General features: G+C 44.4%; 1 protein-coding gene across 13 annotated transcripts in view; it reads right to left on the bottom strand.

Annotated features, from left to right (window-relative positions):
* FGFR2 (fibroblast growth factor receptor 2) overlaps positions 1-24,838 on the bottom strand; it is a 121,106-nt gene that overhangs the window by 47,242 nt on the left and 49,026 nt on the right. For all 13 annotated transcript variants that reach the window (XM_054660544.2, XM_054660541.2, XM_016919500.4 and 10 more), the window contains one exon: positions 12,947-13,070. In XM_054660544.2, the coding sequence (XP_054516519.1) occupies positions 12,947-13,070 (124 nt within the window). The remainder of the gene's footprint in view (positions 1-12,946; positions 13,071-24,838) is intronic.

The following is a 24,838-nucleotide window of genomic DNA, read 5'->3' on the forward strand; positions in this document are numbered from 1 at the left end:
TGAGTGACAAAGAATAAATCTTTGTTAATTGACCATTGAAATTTTATAACATGCCAGTCCTCCTCTGGACATAGTAATATGTTTGCTCATAAGAGATCTACAACTTTTGCTCTGACATAGCAAAGGCCATAAAAAATGTCCACCGAGCCGAGAGGCCTCATGTCTACAGGCTCAGTAAACATGCATCCCGGGGATCAGGAGAACCAGGCTCTTAAATTACACCTATAAATTAATCAAGCACAGAGTGGCTGGTTTCCCAGCTCACACTGGTCTCCTGAGCATTTCTCCCCAAAAGTTAGGCAGTACTTGCCACAAAGAGCCATTTCAAAGCCACCTCTCTCCGGCAGTCACACACCAAGAGACTCGAATCACACGGAGTTCCCAGTATTGATCTGGAAACAGCCAGTCTCCTGCTCTCAGGCCCCCATTCATGTAAGGAGCGTGGATAACCTTGCTTGCTCTGTCTTTAAATTAAAATCAAAATTTAATTACCTTTCCTCCAAAATGGCAGTCTCTTAGCAACGCCAAAGAGCTGAAAAGGGAAAGAACACTCTGCGATTTGGAGGACAAGTGAAAACAACTGAGAATTCTTTTTCTAAAGCCTGCCTAGCTTTTTTCTAAAGAGTAGGCGGTGGTTGCTTTTGTTGCATAAAAACGCACTAAACCAGTTAGCATGAGGCATGGTTATTAGGAGGAGGAGGAGGCCGATCAAAGCCCTCTGAAGTCTGAGGAGCCCAGAACTTGCTAAAGGCCCCACGCTAATTACAATTAGTAGAATGAGTTCATTGCCTTGTCAAGACTCCACCTAACGCACTCAAGCCTGACAGGCTAAATCTCGTTGGGTTCGGAGTTTTGTTTTCCCAGAAATACGAAGCTTTCTCCAGCTTCTGAAGATCAGCACAAAGGAAGGTCAGAACTAAAAATGATTAGCAGAAAAAGGGAACGCTATGACGGCCAGGAAGACCACCTTCAGAAAGAGCCCAGGTGCCCACAGCCAGTATCTTGGCTTGTCACCTCCTAGAATAGATGAGTGGGCTGGGATGCTGGGCACCCAGAGTCACCTGTTTTGTTTTGTTTAAACACATTTCTGTGGAAGGTCACTGGTTTGTTGCCCTTTCTCCCTCACAGGCTTGGCACATGCTCGTTTTGTTCTTTCCTCTTCGCTGTCTGGTCACCCAGGTGTCCGCATCTTCTGTCTGGATATCTGACTCTCGGAAGTCTTGCAGAATCAGCTGGGGCTCCCACTTCCTCTAAAACACACACGTCTCTTTGCAGAGAGAGTGAAGTCTGCGGAACAAACTTGTTTGGGTAAAAATGAAGTGTCCTCCCTCCAGCACTAAAGTCACAAAGTGACTTATGGAGGCTGCACCCTGTGAAATGCTAGAAGCAAAACACCACTAATGCCTTTGTGCTTGCTCGATGAAGTGAAGAAGAGAGTAAAGTGCTGGCTGGGCTCAGGGCCTGGGAAGACCAAAGCAGGTGGAGGCAAAGTACCTTCCCTAATTAATGTTACAGGCTGTATTATTAGTACCTTCCCTAATTAATGTTACAGGCTGTATTATTTGGCTTGGGGTTGAGTGGCTTCTACCAGCTGGGTATCAATTTGGGTCTTCTTGGGCGAATTACAGGAGTAGGGCTGTGTGTTATTTACACCCCAAGTGTTTAAGACACTGTGAGCTCTCTGCCTTCAAAAAGTTTCACCAGAACTGAAGATTCTTTGGTAACCAGAGAGTTATTATGCCAAATTTACATTCGAAATTGGTCTCTTTTGCTAAAAGGAGTCATGGTTTTGGGATGATGGAAAAGTCCTGGAGATGAACAATAGTGATAATTGCACAACAAATTGTATGTACTTAATGTAAATGAATTACACATTCAAAAATGGTTACAGAGGTATATTTTATGTTATGTATATTTTACCACAATTTTTTTTTTTAAAAGGAGACATAACAAAGGTGACAATATCTCAGAGTGAACAAGATCAATTTCTAGGGTCATGGAAAACCTACCTTCTCAATCAGTGAGGTATATCGACCTTGTCCAGTTTACTCAGTGAGAGCTTTTCTATCTCCTGACCCACACACACTAGGCAGGAGGTCCCTCCCTAGGTTGTGCTTGGGTTTTGACACTGATATAAAACTCAGGCGTCAGTCTCCCAGGCTCCCTCCCGAGGAGCTGAGGTAAACACAGCTGAGAGCGTTCATGCCTGGGAGTCACGTCAGAGCCTCAGCAGCCGCCACTTGCCATAAGGGTGCAACATCTTTCAGGAATGCAAGATTATCAGCTGGTGTCTGCATAGCTGGGTTTCCTTCAGGGGAAGAAAATGTTTCCTTCGAGCTGGAAAAGTTTGTTCTTTTTTAATGTCCAGGAATTAGGTATACCCTCTTATTACAATGGGTGAACTCCCAATTAGAGTATCTTCTCTCAAATGATTTGCAAAGAAGCTAAAAACCAAACCACAGGGGAGCCCTCCGTCAAAGACAGCAACCACTCCAAGTAAGTAAGTCCCCTTAGCTTTAAAACGTTTGACTGAAATCTATCAGAAACGATCCAGTTAACCAACCTTTACAAATCTGTCCTAGAAAAATATTCACACAGATGCCCAATAAATAAGTGTGGACAAAGCTTGTCGCTGTAGGGTTTTTTTTTACTGGAAAACAAAAGATCTGCACAACAATCATATTGTTTAATATGATTAAACGAATTGTACTACATCCGTGAAAGAAGAGCATATTGGCCACTAGTAAGAATGAAGGAGATTGAGATGTGCAGACATAGAGGGATGTCCATTGTAAAAATGCTGGCAGGTTTCATCAACTTTCACCATCTAAAAAGCCTTTCTTCTAGAGAAGTCTAGAAAATCTATCATGCTCATCTCTCTCACATGCCTTGTTTTGCTCCTAGGGCGGTTCGAGCAGAAGTAAAAGCTTTCAGCCCATCTGAGCAAACAAGAAATGCCTCCCTTTGATAGGAATAACATGAGAGGCTGAACAATAAATCCCACTTGTTTTCTTGGAGATGAAACTCAGAAACTGAAAATAATCACGGTTCTAGATACTTCTAAGTACAGCATGACCTAAAGAGAAACTTCAAAATCGTCACCCAGATCACAAAAGCCTTCAATCCAAACGCCACTGCTCTTCTCACTGTCCAAGCCAGATGGGAAGCCTCAAGTCAGGCCCCAGCCCCAGTCCCTCCCTATGAACACTCGGTGAGAGTCTCACATACAGAATGGTTTTGTTTTTTCAGTCCAAAATGTAAAATTTATTTATTTATTTTGAGATGGAGTCTCGCTCTGTTGCCCAGGCTGGAGTGCAATGGCACAATCTCAGCTCAGTGGAACCTCTGCCTCCCAGGTACAAGCAATTCTCCTGCCTCAGCCTCTAGAATAACTAGGACTACAGGTGTGCACCATGATGCCTGGCTAATTTTTAATATTTTAATTTTTTTTGTTTGTTTTTGAGAAGGAGTCTCACTCTGTCACCCAGTCTGGAGTGCAGTGGCACAATCTCGGCTCACTGCAACCTCCGCCTCCCAGGTTCAAGTGATTCTCCTGCCTCAGCCTCCCGAGTAGCTGGGATTACAGGCACACAACACCACGCCTGGCTAATTTTTGTATTTTTTAGTAGAGATGGGGTTTTACCATGTTGGCCAGGCTGGTCTCAAACTCCTGATCTCAAATGATCCACCTGCCTCAGCCTCTCAAAGTACTGGGATTTCAGGCGTGAGCCAGCACACCCGGCCAAAATGTAAAATTTAAAGGGCTAAGTCCTTTACCTTTCAGTTTCAGTCCAGAGTGTACACTGAACCAGTAAAATGAGAAGTTCCTTTTTCTAATAGAGCATAATTTCCAAAAGATCCTACTAGAATAATATTCAATGTTTGTCTCTCAAAAGACCACAATCTCCCTGATCCAGTGGGGAATATGTCTGGGGCACCATTTGACCTGTAGATTTGCATACTTATTTGGGATGGACAGAATTCCTGCCAGCCTTGTTTGAGAGAATCCTGTAATCCAGAGGCTTTGAGAAAGAGAGAAAAAGTTGGAGTTCCATCAAGATCTAGAAATTTCCATCCCAATTTATGGTCTTTGACCTCAAAATGTGACCTGAGGAACTCCATGAGGGCAAAGCCTTATACCTTATTCAAGCGACTGTCACCCTCTCGACCACATACAGGCTGCATGAGCGTGCCATGTGCTTCACAGATAGAGAATTAACCACTGCGACTCAGCAAATACACAAAATCCCAGCTAGAGAGCTCTGCTCTATTTTCTCCCTCCAAGCAAAAGCAATGAGGCTCCCATTGCCTCATCGCCTCATCTGTCTCTTCTCAGAAGAGGAAACAGAACAACCTCCCCACAGCAACACCGACACCCTCGGCCATCTATTTCCCACAGACACCCACATTTGACCAGCTATCATGAAAGACACACAGTGGTTCTCTGATGCCACCCTTCCAAATCTCTAAGTAAGGAGCACATCCTACCTGTAGGTAGAACCCTACAGCATCCTACCTTCTCTGACTGTGAAAACAAACCAAGCATGAAGACCGTGAATACAACAGCCGGGTCTCCTAAGGGAGAGGGAATCCGTAAAAGCAAACCAACAGACACATCTTTTAAAAGGGGAAGAACACACAGCATTCCACACTCACATCTTAACAAGAGTTGGCAGGCCAGGTGTGGTGGCTCATGCCTGTAATCCCAGCACTTCGGGAGGCCTGGGCGGGCAGATCATCTGAGGTCAGGAGTTCAAGACTAGCCTGGGCAACACAGTGAAACTCCATCTCTACCAAAAATACAAAAATTAGCCAGGCATGATGGTGTCCGCCTGTAATCCCAGCTACCAGGAGGCTGAGGCAGGAGAATCACTTGAACCCAGGAGACGGAGGTTGCAGTGGGCCAAGATCATGCCACTGCCCTCCAGCCTGTGCAACAGAACAAGACTCCGTCTCATAAAACTTCCCAACTGAGGTCTTTCGGTTTACAAAGACAGCCGTTGATAAAGCCACATGAGTAAATGAGTTTAGAGAGAAACTCTAATTTCTTGCTTCAGAATTTGCAATGTTAAGAACCACAAAACTCCAAATATAAGCAACTTATTAAACTGTTTTTTGATTATTTCAATTCAGCACACGCTGATAGAAACCTCACTAAGTTCCAGCACATTACTGCACACTCTTACTGCCATCAATAAATTGACATTTCATGGCAAGTTTATTTGCCCAAGCTCTGACAGAAGCAGCTTTCTCTCTGCCCCATCCTCACCTGAATCTCCAGGTAACCTCTTCTTACATAAAACTGTAAGATATTAACTTGATTTTAACACTTCTACATCCTCTTTGCCCACACCATAAATGAAATGCCAAGATTAAATGCCAGACCAAATATTAGCCCTCTCTCCAGCCACCTCACCCAGGCCCCCTGCAAGAATCGAAAGCAATCAATAAGGCTTCCTTCCTCAATGGTGGGGCAAAGGACAACGGGTAGCCTGCAGAGAATGTGACAAAAAAGCTGACACCACAGAGTTCTACCATGCCCCATCCAGGCTGGTGTGTGCCTGCTCCCACCCCAGGGAGCTGGCACCCGCAGAATACCACCTGCTCCCAAAGGCTTCTTGCTGGGGTCAGTTCTGCAGGAGAGTCTGTATTTGCCAGTCAGTACGTTTGGAGTGATCTAGCTGCCACTAACCAGCCTTTGCCCCCCGGGATCCCTGTTGTGCAACAGGAATGAAAAGCTGCTTTGTAGCAATCAAAAGCTCATTAAACAGTAGCTACCAAAGGAAGTTTTGAAATCTCTATCCTGGAGGAAAGGACAGGACTGACCCCTCCTTTCATCAGGATGGGCTCAGGGTGCACGGCTCTGTCTGGAGATGCAAGAGGAAGTATGGGACCAACGCCCAATACCGACTAACAGTTGCATGGTACTATTATTTAAAAGCGCTGCCTCTCCTACCACCTCCTCCTCCCCATAGTGCTACAAGGAAACAGTCATCACCCCATTTTACAGGCAAGGAAACTGAGGCTCAGAGGTTCCATGCCTTTTCTAAGGCCATAGAGTTAGCAAGGGTGGAAACAGAACTTGACACCCCTCTCCATGTAATTTCCACCTGAACCTCCAGAGAGGGCATCTGGCACAGAGTAGAGACCCTTAGGGGTTGTCTGTGACAGCGATGGTTTATAAGAACAGGATGAGATGGCTGCTGGGGACACGAAAGCGGCAAAAGGAAGGTGCGTCCTCCTCAACTCCGCTCCGGTTCCGTGATCTGTCAACTAAATAAGCCCACTCAGAAAGGCTGTCGCTGTGACCCATTACCTGGCACGCCACCCCAATCCCTTCTCAACAGAGGGGCTTTCTGCCCCCCTCCGGTGAGATTTCGCAACTCTAGAGCTGGCATGCAGAGCCCGTGTCAGGGTAGGACACCAAGTCTTACACTCAGAGCAAGAAATGGAAAAGAATTCACTGGCAGCAAAGTCAGGAGTATGGAAAATCAAATGAGCCCTGGCCAGGAAGCCTCTAAGTCAAGAGGCTTCAAGTTCAGAACCCCACAGGGCTCTACGGAGCCGAGACCTTGTGCCAGGAACAGGTACAAGCGTGACAACCTAAAAGGTAATGGTCAGGCTTTCAATATCCTAACGTCTCTGGACGTGCAGAATCATGTCATTTAAATGATGCCACCACAGTCACTCCTTATCACACACAGAAACAAAAATTCCATCCAGAAGCCACAGTGTGATGGAAGCTGAGACTGAGATGCAGCCTTCCATCACGAGCAAGTGAGCAGGAATGACTGAATCTTGACAGCTTCAGTAATGAATTAACCGGTTAATTAATTAACTAGGCCACCGCTTCTTCATTTACTTAACCACTACTTTGTTCCCAACCCAGGAGACAGTCCAAACTTCACACTCCAGCTGTGGTTTGAGGGACTCCGCCGTGCCTCCGTCCCCTGGCCCCAGCTCAGCTATCACACTGGAGCCTTTGTCTTCCTGGGACAGAGGCTGCCCCAAGCAGTCAACAATTTCAGCCATTCCTCCTTCTTCCACTGGGGATGGGCTGCCAAAAGCTCCCAAAACTCCATTCCAGGTGTCAACTCCACATTCGAGCTTATCAGTCAGTGCTTGGAATAAAAGACGCTTCTTGAACACACACCTGAGGGGGGACTTCGCTCTGGTACGGATTCCTGTGCGCTTTCAGGCTGTGTCCTATCATGTCTAGGGCTGAGTTACAACAGATTTATGTCAAGGGCTAGTTGACAGTGCCATGCTGATCTGCCGCCATCAAGTCAGGGCTGGTAGTGATGCCTGACCCATCCAGAAGTGACATGCGGCCTCTGATGGGCCCCCAAACAACAACTGCCTGCTGCTTACAGCTTTCATTTGAAGGGATGGGGACAGGCAGGGGGAACAAATTTCTGGAAAGTTAAACTGATAAAAGACCGGGCACGGTGGCTCATGCCTGTAATCTCGGCACTTTGGGAGGCCGAGGCGGGCGGATCACTCCAGGCCAGGTGTTCGAGACTAGCCTGGCCAACATGGTGAAACCCCATCTCTACTAAAAACTACAAAAACTAGCTGGGCATGGTGGCACATGCCTATAATCCCAACTATTCAGGAGACAGAGGCAGGAGAATCACTTGAACCTGGGAGGCAGAGGTTTCAATGAGCCAAGATCATGCCACTGTACTCCAGCCTGGGCAACAAAGCAAGACTCTGTCTCAAAAAACACAAGGAGTGGAGAGAAGACATATCTGGCCTTGACAAAACCAGAGGCACCATTTCCACTTCCACTGTACTTTGCCCCCAAAATATCAAATGCCAGGCAAAAAGCTTGACATACCTGAGGGTCTCTGGAAATGCAGAACTGGAATGCCCAAAAGAAGCAATAATTCACGATTCAAAGCCAAATCGTCTACATGAGTGAGGAAGAGCAACTAGTCTTTTAAGGTCCCATCTTTCTCCCGCACATTCTGTCTTCTGCAGCAAAGAACTGAAAGCAGGGTGGGGTGACAGCAGCACCTCCTTAGAGTCGGGCTGTGGCAGTCACTACTGAAACACACCACAGTGAACATCAAATGAAGAAGTCCGCTTGGAGAGCAAGGAGCATTCATACAGATAGGCGTGGAGAACACCCAGATGGAGGCCCCAGCTCCAGAATGCCTGCTCCAAGCCCTTACTTAGCAAATCACTTACCCCAGCTGAACCTGAACTTCCTCCACTGCAAAGTGGGGGAGGGGGAGGGGTGGGCGTAAAGAAGCCAACTCCATGAACTTCAAGTCCTCAAACTCCACACCCCTCTCCTGCAAGTCCAACAGCCAAATCAGTCTCAGGATGGCCTTGATGACAGCATTAATCAAAGGTGGAAACCTCAGCAGGAAATGTCAATGTCAGCCTCTGGCCACGTCTGTAGGTCCCAAAATGGCTTTTTTTTTTTTTTTTTTTTTTTTTTTTTTGAGACGGAGTCTCACTCTGTCGCCCAGGCTGGAGTGCAATGGCACAATCTCAGCTCACTGCAACCTCTGCCTCCCGCGTTCAAGCGATTCTCCTGCCTCAGCCTCCTGAGTAGCTGGGATTACAGGTACCTGTATTTCTAAAAATACAAAAATTACGCCCGGGTAATTTTTGTATTTTTGGTAGAGACGGGGTTTCACCATGTTGGTCAGGCTGGTGTTGAACTCCTGACCTCATGATCTGCCTGCCTCGGCCTCCCAAACTGCTGGGATTACAGGCGTGAGCCACCACGCCCGGCTTTCTTTTTTCTTTTTTGAGATGGAGTTTCACTCTTGCTGCCCAGGCTGGAGTGCAATGGCATGATCTTGGCTCACTGCCACCTCCACCTCCCAGGTTAAAGCAATTCTCCTACCTCAGCTTCCCGAGTAGCTGGGATTACAGGCACCCACCACCACACCCGGCTAATTTTTGTATTTTTAGTAGAAACGAGGTTTCACCATGTTGGCCAGGCTGGTCTCTAACTGCTGACCTTAGGTGATCTGCCCGCCTCGGCCTCCCCAAGTGCTAGGTTACAGGTGTGAGCCACCATGCCCAGCCCCAAAATGGCATTCTGTTTGTTTAATAAGACTTCTGATTGAGACTAATAAAAGCTATTAAAGATCCGTTCTAACCCTCAAAAGAATCCTGGTTTGGAAGGGAGGAAACCAGCATTTGTTGCTGGCCACCTACATGCCAGCCTGATGTTTTCATCTGCTAACCCAACTGATGCCTCGTAACTAATGTAGTGAGCTGAAGGGTGACCTTTGAGAAGGTACGTCCACGTCCTAAGCCTTGGAAACTAGGAATGTGACCTTATTTGAAGAAAAAGGTCTTTGCAAAAGTACTTAAGTTAAAAATATCAAGGTTAGCTCATCCTGGATTTACGGTGGGCCCTAAATCCAGTGACAGGTGTCCTCACAAGAGGAAGACAGAAGGAGATTTTGAGACACACAGTGAGAACATGACTACATGAAGATGGAGGCAGAGATTGGAGCAGTGCCTCTACAAGCCAAGGACAGCTACCAGAAGCTGGGAGAGGGGCGTGGAACCTGCCAACACCTTAATTTTGAATTTTTAGGCTCCAGAACTGTAAGAGAATAGATTTCTTTTGTTTTAAGCCAATTAGTTTATAGTAATTTGTTAGGGGTACCCTAGGAAACCTAATACAACCATCATAGGAATGAGATAAGTATCATCATTCCGATTTTACTGATGATAAAACAGAGCCTCAGAAAAGCTAAATAATTCGTCCCAATTCACTAGGGGCCCCAGGTATGGCCACGGACAAACCTGCTATTCATTCCACGGCACAAGCCGCTTTTTTTGTTCTAACATTCATGAGTTCCAGTTCCTTCATTTTTGGACACAAGGAAAGTGAAATGAGTCATCCCAGCATTGTAGCTTCACAGTGACAGGACCTCAGTCAGAATCCAGGGCTCCGGTACCACTCAATGATGAACGATGGTGAAGGCTCGCCACCTCCCGGAGCCACAGCTACTTTAGGGGAGCCCATTTTATTATCGCCACAATTACCAAGACGTGGAGCATCACACTCATTTTCCCTTGCAGTAAATAGCTGAAAAGTAATGGTGTCAATTTTAATGAGGATCAAGCCAGGCTCCTAAAAGGGCTCCCATACATGAAAGCATTTCCCTTACACACAACAATGGCTTGCCGTTTAATTCCAGAACACAAGAATGTCACTTAAATTACACGGCTTTTACATTAAAGTGCTTATGGGAATGCCTTTCCAAGGAAGAATTTCAATAAAAAGATCTCACCCATCTTGATGCTTCATAATATCTGAACCACAATCTATGTATCATAGAAACAAAAATAAAACCCCAAAGAATGTGGGCAAGAAAGGGACTTCGCTTTCACTGGGAAAGGGTTTCTGATTTTCTGTGAAACAGAGAGGTGGCTGAAAAGCTGTTATCACACAGCAGTGTATCACATTTGGGCCTGTGGGCTACCAGAAATTCACTGCTTAAGCTTGAATCCTTTTTGTTTCCACTTGCTGAGATGTTCAGAATGACTGCCAACCCTGTACGTCTACATGAGCCTCTTTAGCTGACTCAATTCTTATTTTATTAGTGCTTCGCAAAGCAATTACTAGGGTTTTGAGCAGAGATGAGAGTATTTCACACTTCCATCTTTACTGAAAATGCCTTTTACTCCACTGACTTTTGGCTTCTATTTATAAAGAAGGTTCAAGGCTTGGAAAATTATTGGAGTTGAGCTTTAATGGATATTCCCAACCAGCATTGTGTCATTATTGGCCCGTGTTTAGCTGGGCGATCTCCCAAATTTGTGACATAATCAGGCCTCTCTCTGCATTACTCCATACACTCCACGCTCTCTCTACATTACACCACTGAATCATACGCTCTTTTCAACAAGACTGATTGCCAGGGGATTAACATTAGACAGCACAATTCCATTATTCAGCAGCCCAATTCAAATCCCAAGCCTAAACTCTAAGAGAGATTTCAGGGCTTCACAGGGATGAGCTGCCAGAAAGCTCAAAGGGGAGGTGGGGTGAGGGGCTTTTGAATGTTTTACATAACAACTCAACCTAAAACTTGCTGTAAGCAAGAGCCCAGACCAGAGTGGCCGCCATCTGACTCCACGATGCCTGGAATGGCCCCAGCCCAGCCTAATGAATGATTTGTAGACCTATGCAAAGCTATAATCCCAAAAGACTGCTATAGCTCAATTATTTTTTCCCACAATAAATTACTTAATTTCAAAATTAGGTATTTAGAACATTTAGCCCAAAATCTCTCTTTCCCTAAATAGAAATAGTTTTATGTCACATTCGGTACACACAGGAACCCAGGTAAAGGCCAAGTCATATGCTCTTTGATCAATGGATTTACAGTGTATCAATGCCAACACAAATGTTAATCATTTTCGTCTCAAATTTGAGTGTTACTTCTCTTTTTGTTTGTTTTGTAAAATATCTGAACATGGTAATTCTCACTAAGAAACATGCCACATGTTTTCTCTGTGGGGAAAGAGCTCTAAAACTCACTCTTTTATGAATATCTATAGGATCAACATTATTCAAGGACCTATCAAATTTCACATGAAGGCTTCTGAAGAACAAAACTCAAATCTTCGAATAAACACTATTTTCCCTGAATGCTTATATGCAAATGGAAGTAATGGTTATATCATGCTTTCTAAGGCAGAGTGTCTCGTAGATCCAATTCCATTTAACTTGACAGAAAATCAAAATAGTTTTGTTTACTTTTCAGTTAACCTAAAATTTTAATTAACCAAATCTTTGCAATTTGGTTAATCAAGCTTTTGGATTTTTTTTTAGTGGCTTTTTGGGCAATTCCAATATGTAACGGGGTCTCCCTCTTCAAAGATGTTTTATTGAAGGAGACCCACACGTGAGATGATACTAGGCACACACGCACAGGCTATGATGTAGGAGACACTTCGTTTACAGAGGCACAGTGGGTGGTGTAGGCTTGTGGAATTACCAACAGTCACATTACGGCAAAACGTGAGTGTGAACTGAGTTGAGTCTACAGCAGAAGACAGCAACCTGTATTTAGGGGAGGACAAACCAAAAGAAAGGGCTCAAGGTGGCAGGTTGAAAGTCAAGGCACATGACAGGAAAGAGAAAAGATGGCCCCTACATGGAAGGGATCTTAACCTGCCATCCTGCAACAATGAAGTATGTCTTGGGTAGAGTTCCATATGTTAGCAATCCTCCAAGACACAGAAACCTCCTTTCTTCATTAGTTACAACAAAGCCCCATCATCACAGGCAAAACCTGGGAAGAAACTTGAATTTCCAAGACAACAGGCGAGGTGGTCTTCAATGTTTAATTAAAATGGCCTACTTATCTGTGCACTCTGACAAAAATGTATTTATAAGCTCATATACATGGTTCCCTTTGCACAGAGGAAATAGATGCCAGGAACAGACACTGAATTGGTACCGTCTAATGACTTTCTTGTGATGGAAGTGAAGGGCCCTCAACATACACCTTTTTCCAGCCAGCCACAGGCTCAGTCCTCAGACCTTTTCCTTTACTCTTCAGCTGGCCTTCTACAGTTGCCCTGTTGGGGAAATGATGCTTCTCTTTTAAAACCAAAGGTCTGCTACAGCACATCTGTACCCTTTTCACCTGCCCAATTAACATTTTCAGAGTAATCTCAGCTTCCAAAATGTCAGACATTTCACACCACGTCCACTTTACACAGATGACGCTTGGGAACCATGAGGATCATGCAAAGCTCATAAACCCTGGCTGCCTGGAAAACAGAATATTGTCAGATGACAGAAGCAGCCTTGTAAAATGATAGTAGAAAGAATAAGAATGAACCAATTCTCCTGAAACTTATGGGAGAAACAGGACTTAACGTTCATGCTTTCAAACGAGTCAAGCAAGAATGGGCTGGTATGCAGCCGCCACACGAGGAGAGGCAAACTCACCCACAACATCCAGGTGGTACGTGTGATTGATGGACCCGTATTCATTCTCCACCACACAGGTATAATTTCCCTTGTCAGATGGGACCACGCTTTCCATAATGAGGCTCCAGTGCTGGTTTCGTACCTGAAAAGATCAAAGCAAAGGCGGTTATTTAACAATCCTAGCACAGAATACCAAGCACTGTGCTTTCTTGATTTAAAAAGAAGCTGAAGGAGGCAAGGAAGGTATGGAAGAATCACCTAAATTCTAAATTGATAACTGTCACTAAGAATTGTGAGAAATGAAAACCATCATCATCATCATGGTGAACACCTGTGAAGCAAATACTGACATATTCAGATCTGCAGGAGTATTCGGCAGTGTACAGCGTGGGTCTGTTACCATCATGGATTTGAGGGCTCCTCTAGGAGAGGCCAACTGGCCAGGGAGCCTGAACACCAGCCAGCCTGGTACCAATGGCCACGGGCAGGCGAGCTACCAGTTTGCCCATCCACTGGGAAGCCTCAGCCTCTATGGCATCACAGAACCATGTAGAACTAACACTAGTGAGCATTTACTATATGCCAGGCACTGCTCCAAGCCCTCTGTGCTGCCATAGCTAATTCATTTCTCCTAAGGAGCTCCTAGTTCTCAGATGTTGTCTGGATGTCTCAAGAAGTTTCAGCTGGGAACATCAGTCTGCCCTTCCCATCTCTGGTTGTGGCTGAATAGATATATATGTTCCCCAGAGAAATACCCAGAATTCCAAATATGGGAGCAATGAATCCTTACAAAACTCAAGTTGTATATCAGTCCGTTCACAAACTTCTTGAGACTTTTCAAAGATAAGCAGCACATGTGAAAATCAGCTGTTGTGACTCCTACCCAAGGTACCGTCAATACACAAAGAGACGCCATTCTTATGTTCTCCCCCTGCTTTTCAAATATTTCCATAGACTCAAATTTTCAAACATGCGAGAGTTTTCCTTACCACAAAATGCAACATCTTGTATCTTCAGGGTTTGAGGCTTTAGTATTTCTATCTGAATCCAAGTCATTCTCTACAGGTGTTTTGGACAAGGCACTCCAGTGAAACGAAATGAAAAAATAAACAGTCAAGGCCTACTAACCTTAGCTATCATTTCAGGAATTTCAACTGACCTTCTGAGCCATGCCCTGGGCATTGCAAGTGTTTTTGGGTTAATCACGTAAAAAACAAATATAGGCAGAGCATCTGCAAGCACATGAGTGATATAAGAAACTAGAGAATAAAGAAAATCATCTCGTAACCACTCCACTATAAAAACAGGAGGGCAGAGCAGCTGTCCACTTTGCAAAGCAGCGCCAGTGATTAGCCTGCCAACAGAGTTAAGAGATGCGAAGAGCACACTGGAGTGCCACGGTTTTCATGTCAGCCACTCAGTTCTATGCAAGCCATGACTGCAGGGTGGAGGTACTGCTGCTGAGTTCTAAAACCAGGTCGCTGCTCATCACTGACAGTCTTAGAAAGGATCACTGGGTGAAGGCTGGCCTCCTTCCTCCTTAACAGAGCACAAGCAGTGAGTTAAGACAGTTCTGGTCGGCCACTTTGCTGGGCTGCTGCAGTCATCGACAACTACGAAGGTAGTTTCAGAGTCTAACAGCCTGGAGCTGGTGATGGGAAACTGATCCTCACTGTCGCAGGTAAAATGTCTGGCAGAAAAATGAATCTATGGGCATCTGATCGACAGTGGAGAGTCTTTACTGTACAACAAAGACTCGCTTTCTGCTCTTGGTTGAGCCGTAGACTTGTAACAGGACCCAGACAACATGCTAGCGCGTCTCCCCTTAGGAGAGATAAGCACCTTCCATGCAGAATGTGTCTTCTGAAGGAGGAGGAGATATGGATGCTAAATCTTCCAGCGCAATGAGAATTCCCTACCTAAATCCTGGATCCCTGGGTGCTACGATGGCGTCGTTATGCTAAGAGCATGGGACACATAGGTATAAGCTCCTTGATTTTACTTGAGGTCCACAGACCCAAAAGGAGACCCTCCCTTCACCTCAAGCTCTCAAGGGTAACAGAAATGATTCTCTCTTTGCCTACGGGGAACCAGTCATGTGGCAGGTAACTTAGGGATGTAGCCACGGGTCCCCACGTCGCCAAGCCATGTAATCCAGCATTTATCCCTGCTGTAAATATTCAGTTCTTTGAGCCCCCGCTCAAATGTCATGCCCATAAGCCCTTAATCACGGCTAGTGCCTGTCTCTGGACCCCATTCAAACTGTCAATGTCTTTCTTGTGCCTGGATCCAGATTTGGCACATGGAATATTCCAAATGGAGCTGAACCTGAACTGCACAGGGAGGGGACATCGCCTGACTCGGCTGACACATTAAATCTTGGCATATGCAGCTTGGCTCACTGCTCCCTTTTTTTAACCCCAGGGGATATGGTCAGCTCAAGTCTCTCACTGGGGCCATGGCATTCCATACAAGATCCCTCTTCAAGAGCACGTGCTCTCTGAATATTTACTTCCTGGAGATGCACTACAAATATTAATAAGTTAACGTTTATAAAAATGTTTTTACAATGAGAAGCACAATTACCAAACAGGGTGTTTCTGTCCATCCAGAAATCTTGGTACTAGATCAATATTGCCCCATGCAGTGCTGTTAATATTTATTTTCTTACACCATTGCTCCAGTATTTGATTTATTGACCCAAATTTTATGAGCTGTAGCATTTTCCAAATGGATGCTCTTAAATCCACCAACAGTGGGACTGCTGGACACTTTTGTAGGGGATATCCTACCATTGATTAGTGGTTGCTTAATAGCAAGCTAAGAAACTACAACAGTTAACTTTATAAAGATGGCAAACAAAAGCACAAAGTTTGGGGGTTTTTTTTCATTACTCTATTTCCATATGGAGATTCAGAATAAACCTAAAGAAACCACTCTTCCGACGTAATATATACAACGCGTGTTTCTAAATTCCTCAGATTTTCAGTGCTACAATTCTTTTGCCAGTTAGGCCAAATGCACATACACCGTCTTTGCTTTCAGAGAAGAGGGAATGTAAATACCCAATAAACATATGAAAAGATGCTTAACCTCATTAACGATCCGGGAAATGCAAATTAAAACAATAATGAGACACTGTTATTCACCAGCTGATTAACAAAAATTAGAAGGATCAATGTTATTCAGTACTTGGTGAATGTGTAGGGAAATAAAAGATTCCAATTGAGAATGGGAACATAAATTGAGAAAAACCTTTGTGTAAAATAACTTGCTGGTACCTATTAAAATTAGCAGCACACATTTTTTTGACCCAGTTAATTCTACTTCTAGAAAGCTAGCCCACAGAAAATAGCACAATTACTTCAAGGCACAGGAACAAAACTGCTGCTTCAAGCACTGCTTGTAAGAGCAAAAAACTGTCAAGGAGAGAGACATTAAGAAGGCATAGTTCATCCTGTATGAACTGATGGATAGTTCATTCAAACAGCGTAGTCTATAGTCATAAAAAGAATGAAGTATTATGTTCAGAGCTGGTAAGTTATCATTAAACAGTTATTGATAAATGAAAAACAGTTAATTCATGATTCCAATTTATTTAAAAAAAAAGAAAAAAGCAGACACATTTACCACCCTAAAGATGCATATAAAACGGAAAGTATAAGCCTGACTATAAACATAGCTAAAATCAGAAAGAAAATATACCAAATTGTTAGCAATGTACTTTATATAATTAAGCAGTGGGATTACGGGTATTGCTTACTTTTTTCTTATTTCTACCTTTCAAACAAACAGAAATCTCAACACACACAACAAAAAAGTATAATAAAACAGATCCTTAGATAATCATTCAATAGTAGCTACCCCCTGCAGAACCAATGGATCTGGCAAAACAAACACAAAAGCCAGTGAGAGAAGAAATTCTGCACCAACCAACACAAGCAAGACTCTTTTTCTTTCCTGCTCATGGCCAAATCTTTGTGGAATTCATCATTATTTTTCATCTGCCAAGTAACAGAACAGGAGACCATGGGCTTCAAAACTATGTTCACTAAAGACTTTTTTAAAATAACATTTCAATATTGAAACAAAGCAGACTGAAGCAAAATGGCCTAAACTCCCAAGTATAATACAAGAAGCGGATTCCATGAACATTCCACACCCTATCCACACAAAGACACAAGGTGGCCCAGACAGGTTTTTCGGAATTCTTCTGTTACCTTCATTCCCCCAAAATGCCTATTAAATCCCAGGCTACCCTCAGGTGACAACTGGGAATGTAGATTTAGTTTGTTGACACCAAAACACCGCAGTGAAAGGTGAAGGGTGAAAGGTTAAAGACCCAGGCTGTCACCTGGATATTTACCTTCCACATTGCAAAAAAATCCAGACATTTCCAAATACTCAGGTGTTCGATAACAAGCAGAATAAACATGCAGAAGGTGATAGAAAGTTTTACTCTGTGCCAGGTAGAACGCTGTGTCCATGTGATATCAGAAAGATATTCCCAAGCCTTTCTCCCGCCAGTATCGGCACCCAATTTTCCCAGGAAGACAGCAATCTCTTGTAATCCTGGCCTTCGCAGAGGCACCCACCCCATGAACAGATCAGTTCATTCAACAGGTGAGTTGCCATTAAAATGCAAAAAATCTGCCAGGTGCGGTGGCTCATGCCTGTAATCCCAGCACTTTGGGAGGCCGAGGCAGGCAGATCATTTGAGGACAGGAGTTCGAGGCCAGCCTGGCCAACATGGTGAAACTCTGTCTCTACTAAAAATATAAAAATTAGTCAGGCATGGTAGCAGGTGCCTGTAATCCCAGCTACTCAGGAGGCTGAGGCAAGAGAATCGCCTGAACCCGGGAGACAGAGACTGCAGTGAGCTGAGATCGTGCCACTGTACTCCAGCCTGGGTGACAGGGTGAGACTCTGTCTCAAAACAAAACAAAAAACAAAAAATGCATAAAATCTTATTCTCCCATCCCAGTCCCCCACTTTCAGCAGGTGCCTGGGGGACTTGAAGCCATCCTTTCTGAAAGCATTTGTGCCAACTAACCTTGCATGTCAAGGACAGAGGTACCTGCTGTTGCTCACCACCATGCAGATGTGGAGGCAAACACCTGTTAATGCTTAAACTCCAACATTGATACAAGAAGTTTGCTTTTCAGGAGGTGTCCAGAGAACAGGGCTGGGCGATCTGATCCTCGGGACCAGTGGCAGAAACTCTTCCCTCTGCTCGGTAAACAACCACTGGATCTCTCCAGAGGAGGTGGGAAGTGAATTACAACATGCCATGTTTTCTTAGAGGCCCGTTGCTTGTCGGTGCTCACAAAGGTGGCTGTGGCAGGACATCCACCGCCTGTTGAACTTAGCTCTTTAAAAATGTCACGATCTTCCCCATTTTTGCTTTTGCAAAACAGACAAATGCCATATGGTCCTGCAATTCCACTCCTAGGTATATACCAGAGAAACTTATAGCAAGGACTGGGACAGATACTTGTACACCAATTGCTACAACAGCTATTCACAATAGCCAAAAGGTAGAAGCAACCCAAGTGATCATCATCAGATGAATGGATAAACAAAATGTGGGGCCGGGCACGGTGGCTCATGCCTGTAATCCCAGCACTTTGGGAGGCTGAGGCGGGTGGATGACAAGTTCAGGAGATCGAGACCAGCCTGACCAACATGGTGAAACCCTGTCTCTACTAAAAATACAAAAATTAGCTGGGCGTGGTGGTGAGCGCCTGTAATCCCATACTCTGGAGGCTGACGCAGGAGAATCACTTGAACCTGGGAGGCGGAGGTTGCAGTGAGCCAAAGTTGCACCACTGCACTCCAGCCTGGGCGACAGAGTGAAACTCCGTCTTAAAAAAAAAAAAAAAAAAAAAAATAGTGGTATATCCATACAATGGAATATAATTCAGCCATAAAAAGGAATAAAGTTTTGATTCATGCTACAATATGGATGGACTTTTGTTAAGTGAAATAAGCCAGACACAAAAGGAAAAATATCCTGATTTCACTTATATAAGGTACACAGAATAGGCAAACTCGTAGAGACAAAAAGTAGGTTAGAGGTTACCAGGTGCAGTGGGGGAGGGGAAATGAGTACTTACTACTTAATGGGTACAAAGTTTCTGTTTGGAGAGATGAAAAAGTTTTGAAAATAGTGGTGATGGTTGCACAACACCGTGAATGTAATTAATGCCTACTAAACTTGATAATGACTTAAATGGTAGATTTTATGTTATGCATATATTACCACAATAAACGTAAAAACCTCATAACCAGCTGGGCACAGTGTCTCAAGCCTGTAATTCCAATACTTTGGGAGGTTGAGGTGGGAGGATCACTTGAGCTTACGTGTTCGAAGCCAGTCTGGGCAACCAAGTGAGACCCCGTCTCTACAAAAAATTTAAAAATTAGCCAAATGTGGTGCCATGCACCTGTGGTCCTAGCTACACAGGAGGCTGAGGCAGGAGGATCACTTGAACCCAGGAGGTCAAGACTGCACTGAGCCATGTTCGTACCACTGCACTCCAGCCTGCGCAATATAGAGGGACTCTGTCTCAAAAACAAACAAATAAATAACCCACAGAGGTCTTGGAAGTTGAAAGAACAGCATCATATCCCCAACTTTGCTCTCAACTGTATACCATGGGCTAGATCTTTGCATGCTTTTGGGGAGCCATTACTTTCATTATGTTTCTCATTCAACAGCAACAGTGTTTTTACAAAACATGGAACTACATTTGAAGAAAGCAGTTTAGCAAGAGCATAAATTCTGGTGCAAAACCACGTAGGTCCAAATGGCAGCTGTGCCACCTATGAGGTAGGGGTAGGGCAAACCCTCAAATGTAAAAGGGCAAAATAACAGTGTCTGCCTCTTTGGGCTGTGGAAGGACTGAGCAGCTTGCTCCATGGGAGGCACCTGGTAAGTCACGATGCAGGGGAGCAGTCCATAAACGTTGGCTAATACAAACATATACCTGTGTCCTCATCAAAGACTGCTTGATGTGGGATTAAAGCTGAAATGTCCTCACTGAAAAAAAACTCCATAAAGTATAAACATGCTGATAAGTACATTAGTCATGATTTCTCCCCCTAAACATACTTGTGGATTAAGCATAACATTTCACCAAAAAGTCTTTAAAATGACATCTAAGTAACTAACCTAGAAAATGTAAATCTAATTAACCTATGCTTCAAAACAACCAGTTTAGTAGTGATTATAACAAAAGTTTTAAAAATCATCTTTTCTTAGATCTGAAATATACTTGGTTCATGCTCAATAATGCTTTACTCTCTGCTGAGGGGCTCCAGGGGAACCTGAACCCCTGTAATACCCAACGCTGAGGGCTTCTGTGCCAATTTCACAGTCACGTTGAATGAGTCCTCTGTCCTGCGATCTCTCTTGGTCTATGCAGGCACTTCGAAGTGGCATAAAAGATGGTTTTTAAGAAACCCCTATGCCTAAATAATTACCTACAAAGGAGGTGAGAATTGAGGTGGTCTATTAATTATCTCAGCCAGCTTCTTGCTTTTCTGCATTAAATTGCAATAACTGTCCTGAGCCCTGTGAAATATCTAGCCATGAAGGTAACCTCTTTATTAAAAAAAAAAAAAAAAAATCTGTGCTGTTGTTTAAGAAGAGAAATGGCTGATGCTACATGATGGTGATGCTATTAAATTATGGTTCTCAGAGCCTGAAGGGATCAGGATTATTCAGCCAATCTTCTCATTTTAAGGCAAGGGATTCTGGGGCACAGAGAGCTGAAAAAACTTGCCCATGGTCAAGACTGATGCAAAAGCCCAGGAATAAGTATGATTAGGGAGATAGAGTTATGATTCAAGTCCTTTACTATTATATCAATCACATATTAATAACATCCAGCAAGACTTTGCTCATGCACTTTAAAAATAATAATTTGATTCTTAATCACCTAAGGATGGCTCAGCATGGGTTCTTTGATAAACAAGACTGAACTGCCGAATTCCACATAGTTCTATTGGTCATTTGAATGAAAATGAGCTTTCTGTCACATTTCATAACTCTCTTTGACTTTGTTTTGCTTTTTTTGTCTTCCCTCCTCCCTTTATTGGCCGCACATGCATGCCATTTCAAAACAAGCTGTAATGCAGGGGATGGCTGCCGAGGTGCCCAATCCATAAACGGGTAGAAAGAATGAGATGGACAGGCCACCAAAGCACAATCACAGTTTATGGAATGAACAGAATTATAAAGGAAAAAGAAAAATTGCAGAAATAACACACATTTGTTTGAAGAAGTTTTTCAGGTATTTGCTTTCTGGAAAAATGTATCTTGGAAAACTTGACATTTTGCGTCTTCATTAAATAAACTGGCAAATGGGACGGGTGCAGTAGCTCATTCCTGTAATCCCAGCACTCGCAGAGGCCAAGGAGGGTGGACCACTTGAGGTCAGGAGTTCGAGACCAGCATGACCAACATGGTGAAACCCCATCTCCACTAAAAATACAAAGTTAGCTGGGCGTGGTGGTGGGCACCTGTAATCCCAGCTACTTGTGAGGCTGAGACAGGAAAATCGCTTGAACCCGGGAGGCGGAGGTTACAGTGTGCCGAGATCATGCCATTGCACTCCAGCCTGGGCAACAAGAGCAAAACTCAGTCTCAAAAAATAAAAATAAAATAAAGCAAAGTGGCAAATGGACAGGAGTCAGGAATGGATCAGTTAGATGCCAGGCCCTCTGAGTTTCAATTAGGTCTCTTTGCTTTTGGGGAAGTGCCAAGGAATGAAAATAACAATATAGTTCCCTGAAGTCAAATGTGCAAAGGTACCTTTTTTTTCTTTTTTTTTTTTTTTGACAGAGTCTTCCTCTATCATCCAGGCTGGACTGCAGAGGCATAATCATGGCTCACTGCAGCCCCAAACTCCTGGGCTCAAGTGATCCTCCCACCTCAGCTGCTTGAGTAGCTGGGACTACAGGTGAGCACTACTACGCCCAGCTAATGGTTTAAATTTTTTGCAGAAATGGGGGTCTCACTATGTTGCCTAAGTTGGTCTTGTGCTCCTGGCCTCATATGATCCTCCTGCCTCAGCCTCCCAAAGCAGTGGGATTACAGTGCCACTGTGCCCAACCCAGAGGCACATTTCTTTACGTTTATGTAGGTAACGAAGAAAATATCCGAGGGAAAACCCAACACCAGGGACCATTCTCCCCAAAGTCTGCCCTGGTCAGGCCCCAGCAAGGACTCTCTGAGGCAAACGCAGGCCATAGCCAGCCAAGGAGCTCCCCATGGGGGAGGCCCACAGGTGGGAATGAGCCTCTTTGAGCTCCAGTGACTCCAGGACCTGGGGTTGGCTTAACACATCATTAGCGAAGATGATGCCTTAGGTAACTGAAGGAACCTTCCCAGGAGGTGAGAAATGTGTCTTTCCTTTTCAAGTCCCGGAGGCCCTTGGGACTCAATGGAATTTCTAAGAGTTTCTGGCATCTCCAAAATGAACGTTCAATGCCACTGCTGTTGTGAAAAGCCCTTGATCAACCTAGGCTGACCACCTCTGCAACTAGCGGGCCAACCTCCCAGGCCGCCCCACCCTACAGCCATAGCCTTTCTCCACCAGAGAACCAGAAAGGAGAGGACCACGCCAGCATGCTGCATCCAAAGGTGTGGCCCTCTGCCGCTTTTGGTCTTTTTTTTTTTTTTTTTTTTTTGGTAAAGCAAAATATATTTCAGGTTTTTGTCCCACACACTGAAATTCCATTTCCTTTTCCCTCCAGAAACGGCTCAGCGTGACACAACAAAATCACTTTGGTCATCTGCACTCCACAGGGGCAGGCTAAAGGCTTTCTGCTGGGAGTCCTCATTTTGCTTTTAGAACATAGGTGCTCTTCGTCTAGCGGAATGTTGGCATCAATAATTAACACTGAACTGCACCTGTTAAAAATCAGGCAGCATTTTCTCATTAGGCCCTCTTAGTCTCTTAGCATATTTGTAATCACTAATTCAGATTTGCAAAAAGCTCCTTCCCCATAATAATGATGTCGGTTCCATTTATTTTGAGCCCAGGGCTCTCTGGAGCCTCATCAGCTCCTCTTTGTACTTATTTACAAGGCTGTCTTAATTGACAAAACTAGTTAACCACCAGGATTTTGACCACCATTCTCACACTCAGATTGTATTTAAATAAATCATTGGAACTGCATCAGTTATGTGAGTTTCAGAAAGCATTTGGTGGTTAAAAACAATCCCAGGGGCCGTGATTTTAGTGGCTTAACTCTTCCTTTCTAACCAGCATCCCCTCATGAAATCCTTAACTTTTTTTTTTCAAAAAGATTTCTTTTAAAAGGGCCAACCTTTCAATCTCATCGTATCTGGTCTAAGGACTGAACTAAGAACAGAAGGACAAATCACCCCCTGCCTCCTGCTTCCACCACCAAGTAGGAGTTGTGGAAAACAACCAAAGTATTTCTACTTTCAAGCTTCAACAGTACCCACCTGCTAGCAGATCTGCCTCATAACCGTTTCACATGTTCACTGCCCACCATGCGTTCTTAGAAACTTACTCATAGGCTGTCCCCATTTTCCTCTGAATTTTGGCCTCTAGATGTTAATTTCTAAGTGTTAAAACAAAAAGGCAAAAACTTTTGCAGAAGAAAATAATCCTTTAAAGATGAATAACTGTCTAAGAAATTTCAGAAAAGGGTTGCAGGGCATTTTTAGGTGGAAAGGAGGCTCATTTACCTACAGCAATGATGGAGCTAAAGTGATGCTGGTGTGTTAAAGACACGTGAGACACAGTCCTGGACACCCGACTGCTGCTACTGAGGAATCCTCCCTACCTGGCTCTAAAGGACCTGAGGTCTGAGCTAAAGAGCGTCTTCTATTCCTCCCACCATGCAGTTTTCCCAGATGGGTTCCGGTGATCCCCTTGTCTCCTGGCATTCAGGTCCCTGGGCAACCTCCTCCCTAGTGTCTTGCTTAATAATGGAAAAAAGCAAAAGTGGTGGCTGTCCCTTCCAACACTAGGTTACAAAAGGCTGTGACTTCTGCGATCCTGCTCTCTCTCTCTCTGGCTCCTCCTTTGCTCAACCTGATGACAGCAGCTGCCCTATGAAGAGGCCCGTGTGGCATGGAACAGTGGGCAGCCCCCAGCCAACAGTCAGTGAGGAACTGAGGCCCTCTGCAAGGAAGTGAATCCTAACAGCAACCACATGAGCAGTTCCTTCCCCAATTAACCCTTCCAATGAGACCTCAGCCTCAACCCTTCCTTGCTTACAGTCCTGTGAGACAGCTGGAGATGGAAGACCCAGCTAAGCCACACCTTCATTCCTGATCCAGGCAACAATGAGGTAATAAATGTTGCTTAAAGCTACCATACCTTGGGGCAATTTATTATGCAGCAACAGGTAACTAATATGCCCACCTATGTTCCAAATGCATCAGAGAATTTCATCATAAGGTTTCCTTCAGTCCTTTTCATATGCTCAATTATTACAGTTCTCTCCTTCCATACTAAATAATTTGGAAATTCCATCTCTCTCTTTCTGAGACATCTTTCCTTCCAACTCAGACCTGAATCCTTTCCTGACCTCCTTTCTCCTTATTCGTCCAAACAGCCAATCCAATATCACCTTTCCATGTACATCCATGGGATGCAACATGCTCCTGCAACTTCAACCAAACCTGTGTCCCTCCCATTGCCAGAGTTCTCCTCTGCCTCCCCTGCTGGACTGGACTAGGAGCCCCTTGGAGCTGGGGCCATGCCTCACCCTCTCATCTCCCCAGAGCCCAGGAGTGTGCCTGGCACACAGGGTGCTCAATCAATGTCTGCTAAGTGGATGAACAAAGGCTAGAGGAGCATGCGCGGGCATCTGCAGGGAGACAGCTGCCAATTTCAAACTCCCTAGGGAGTGATGAGACTAAAT

This window comes from Pan troglodytes, chromosome 8 (genome assembly GCF_028858775.2).
Source record: "Pan troglodytes isolate AG18354 chromosome 8, NHGRI_mPanTro3-v2.0_pri, whole genome shotgun sequence".
NCBI lineage: Eukaryota > Metazoa > Chordata > Mammalia > Primates > Hominidae > Pan > Pan troglodytes.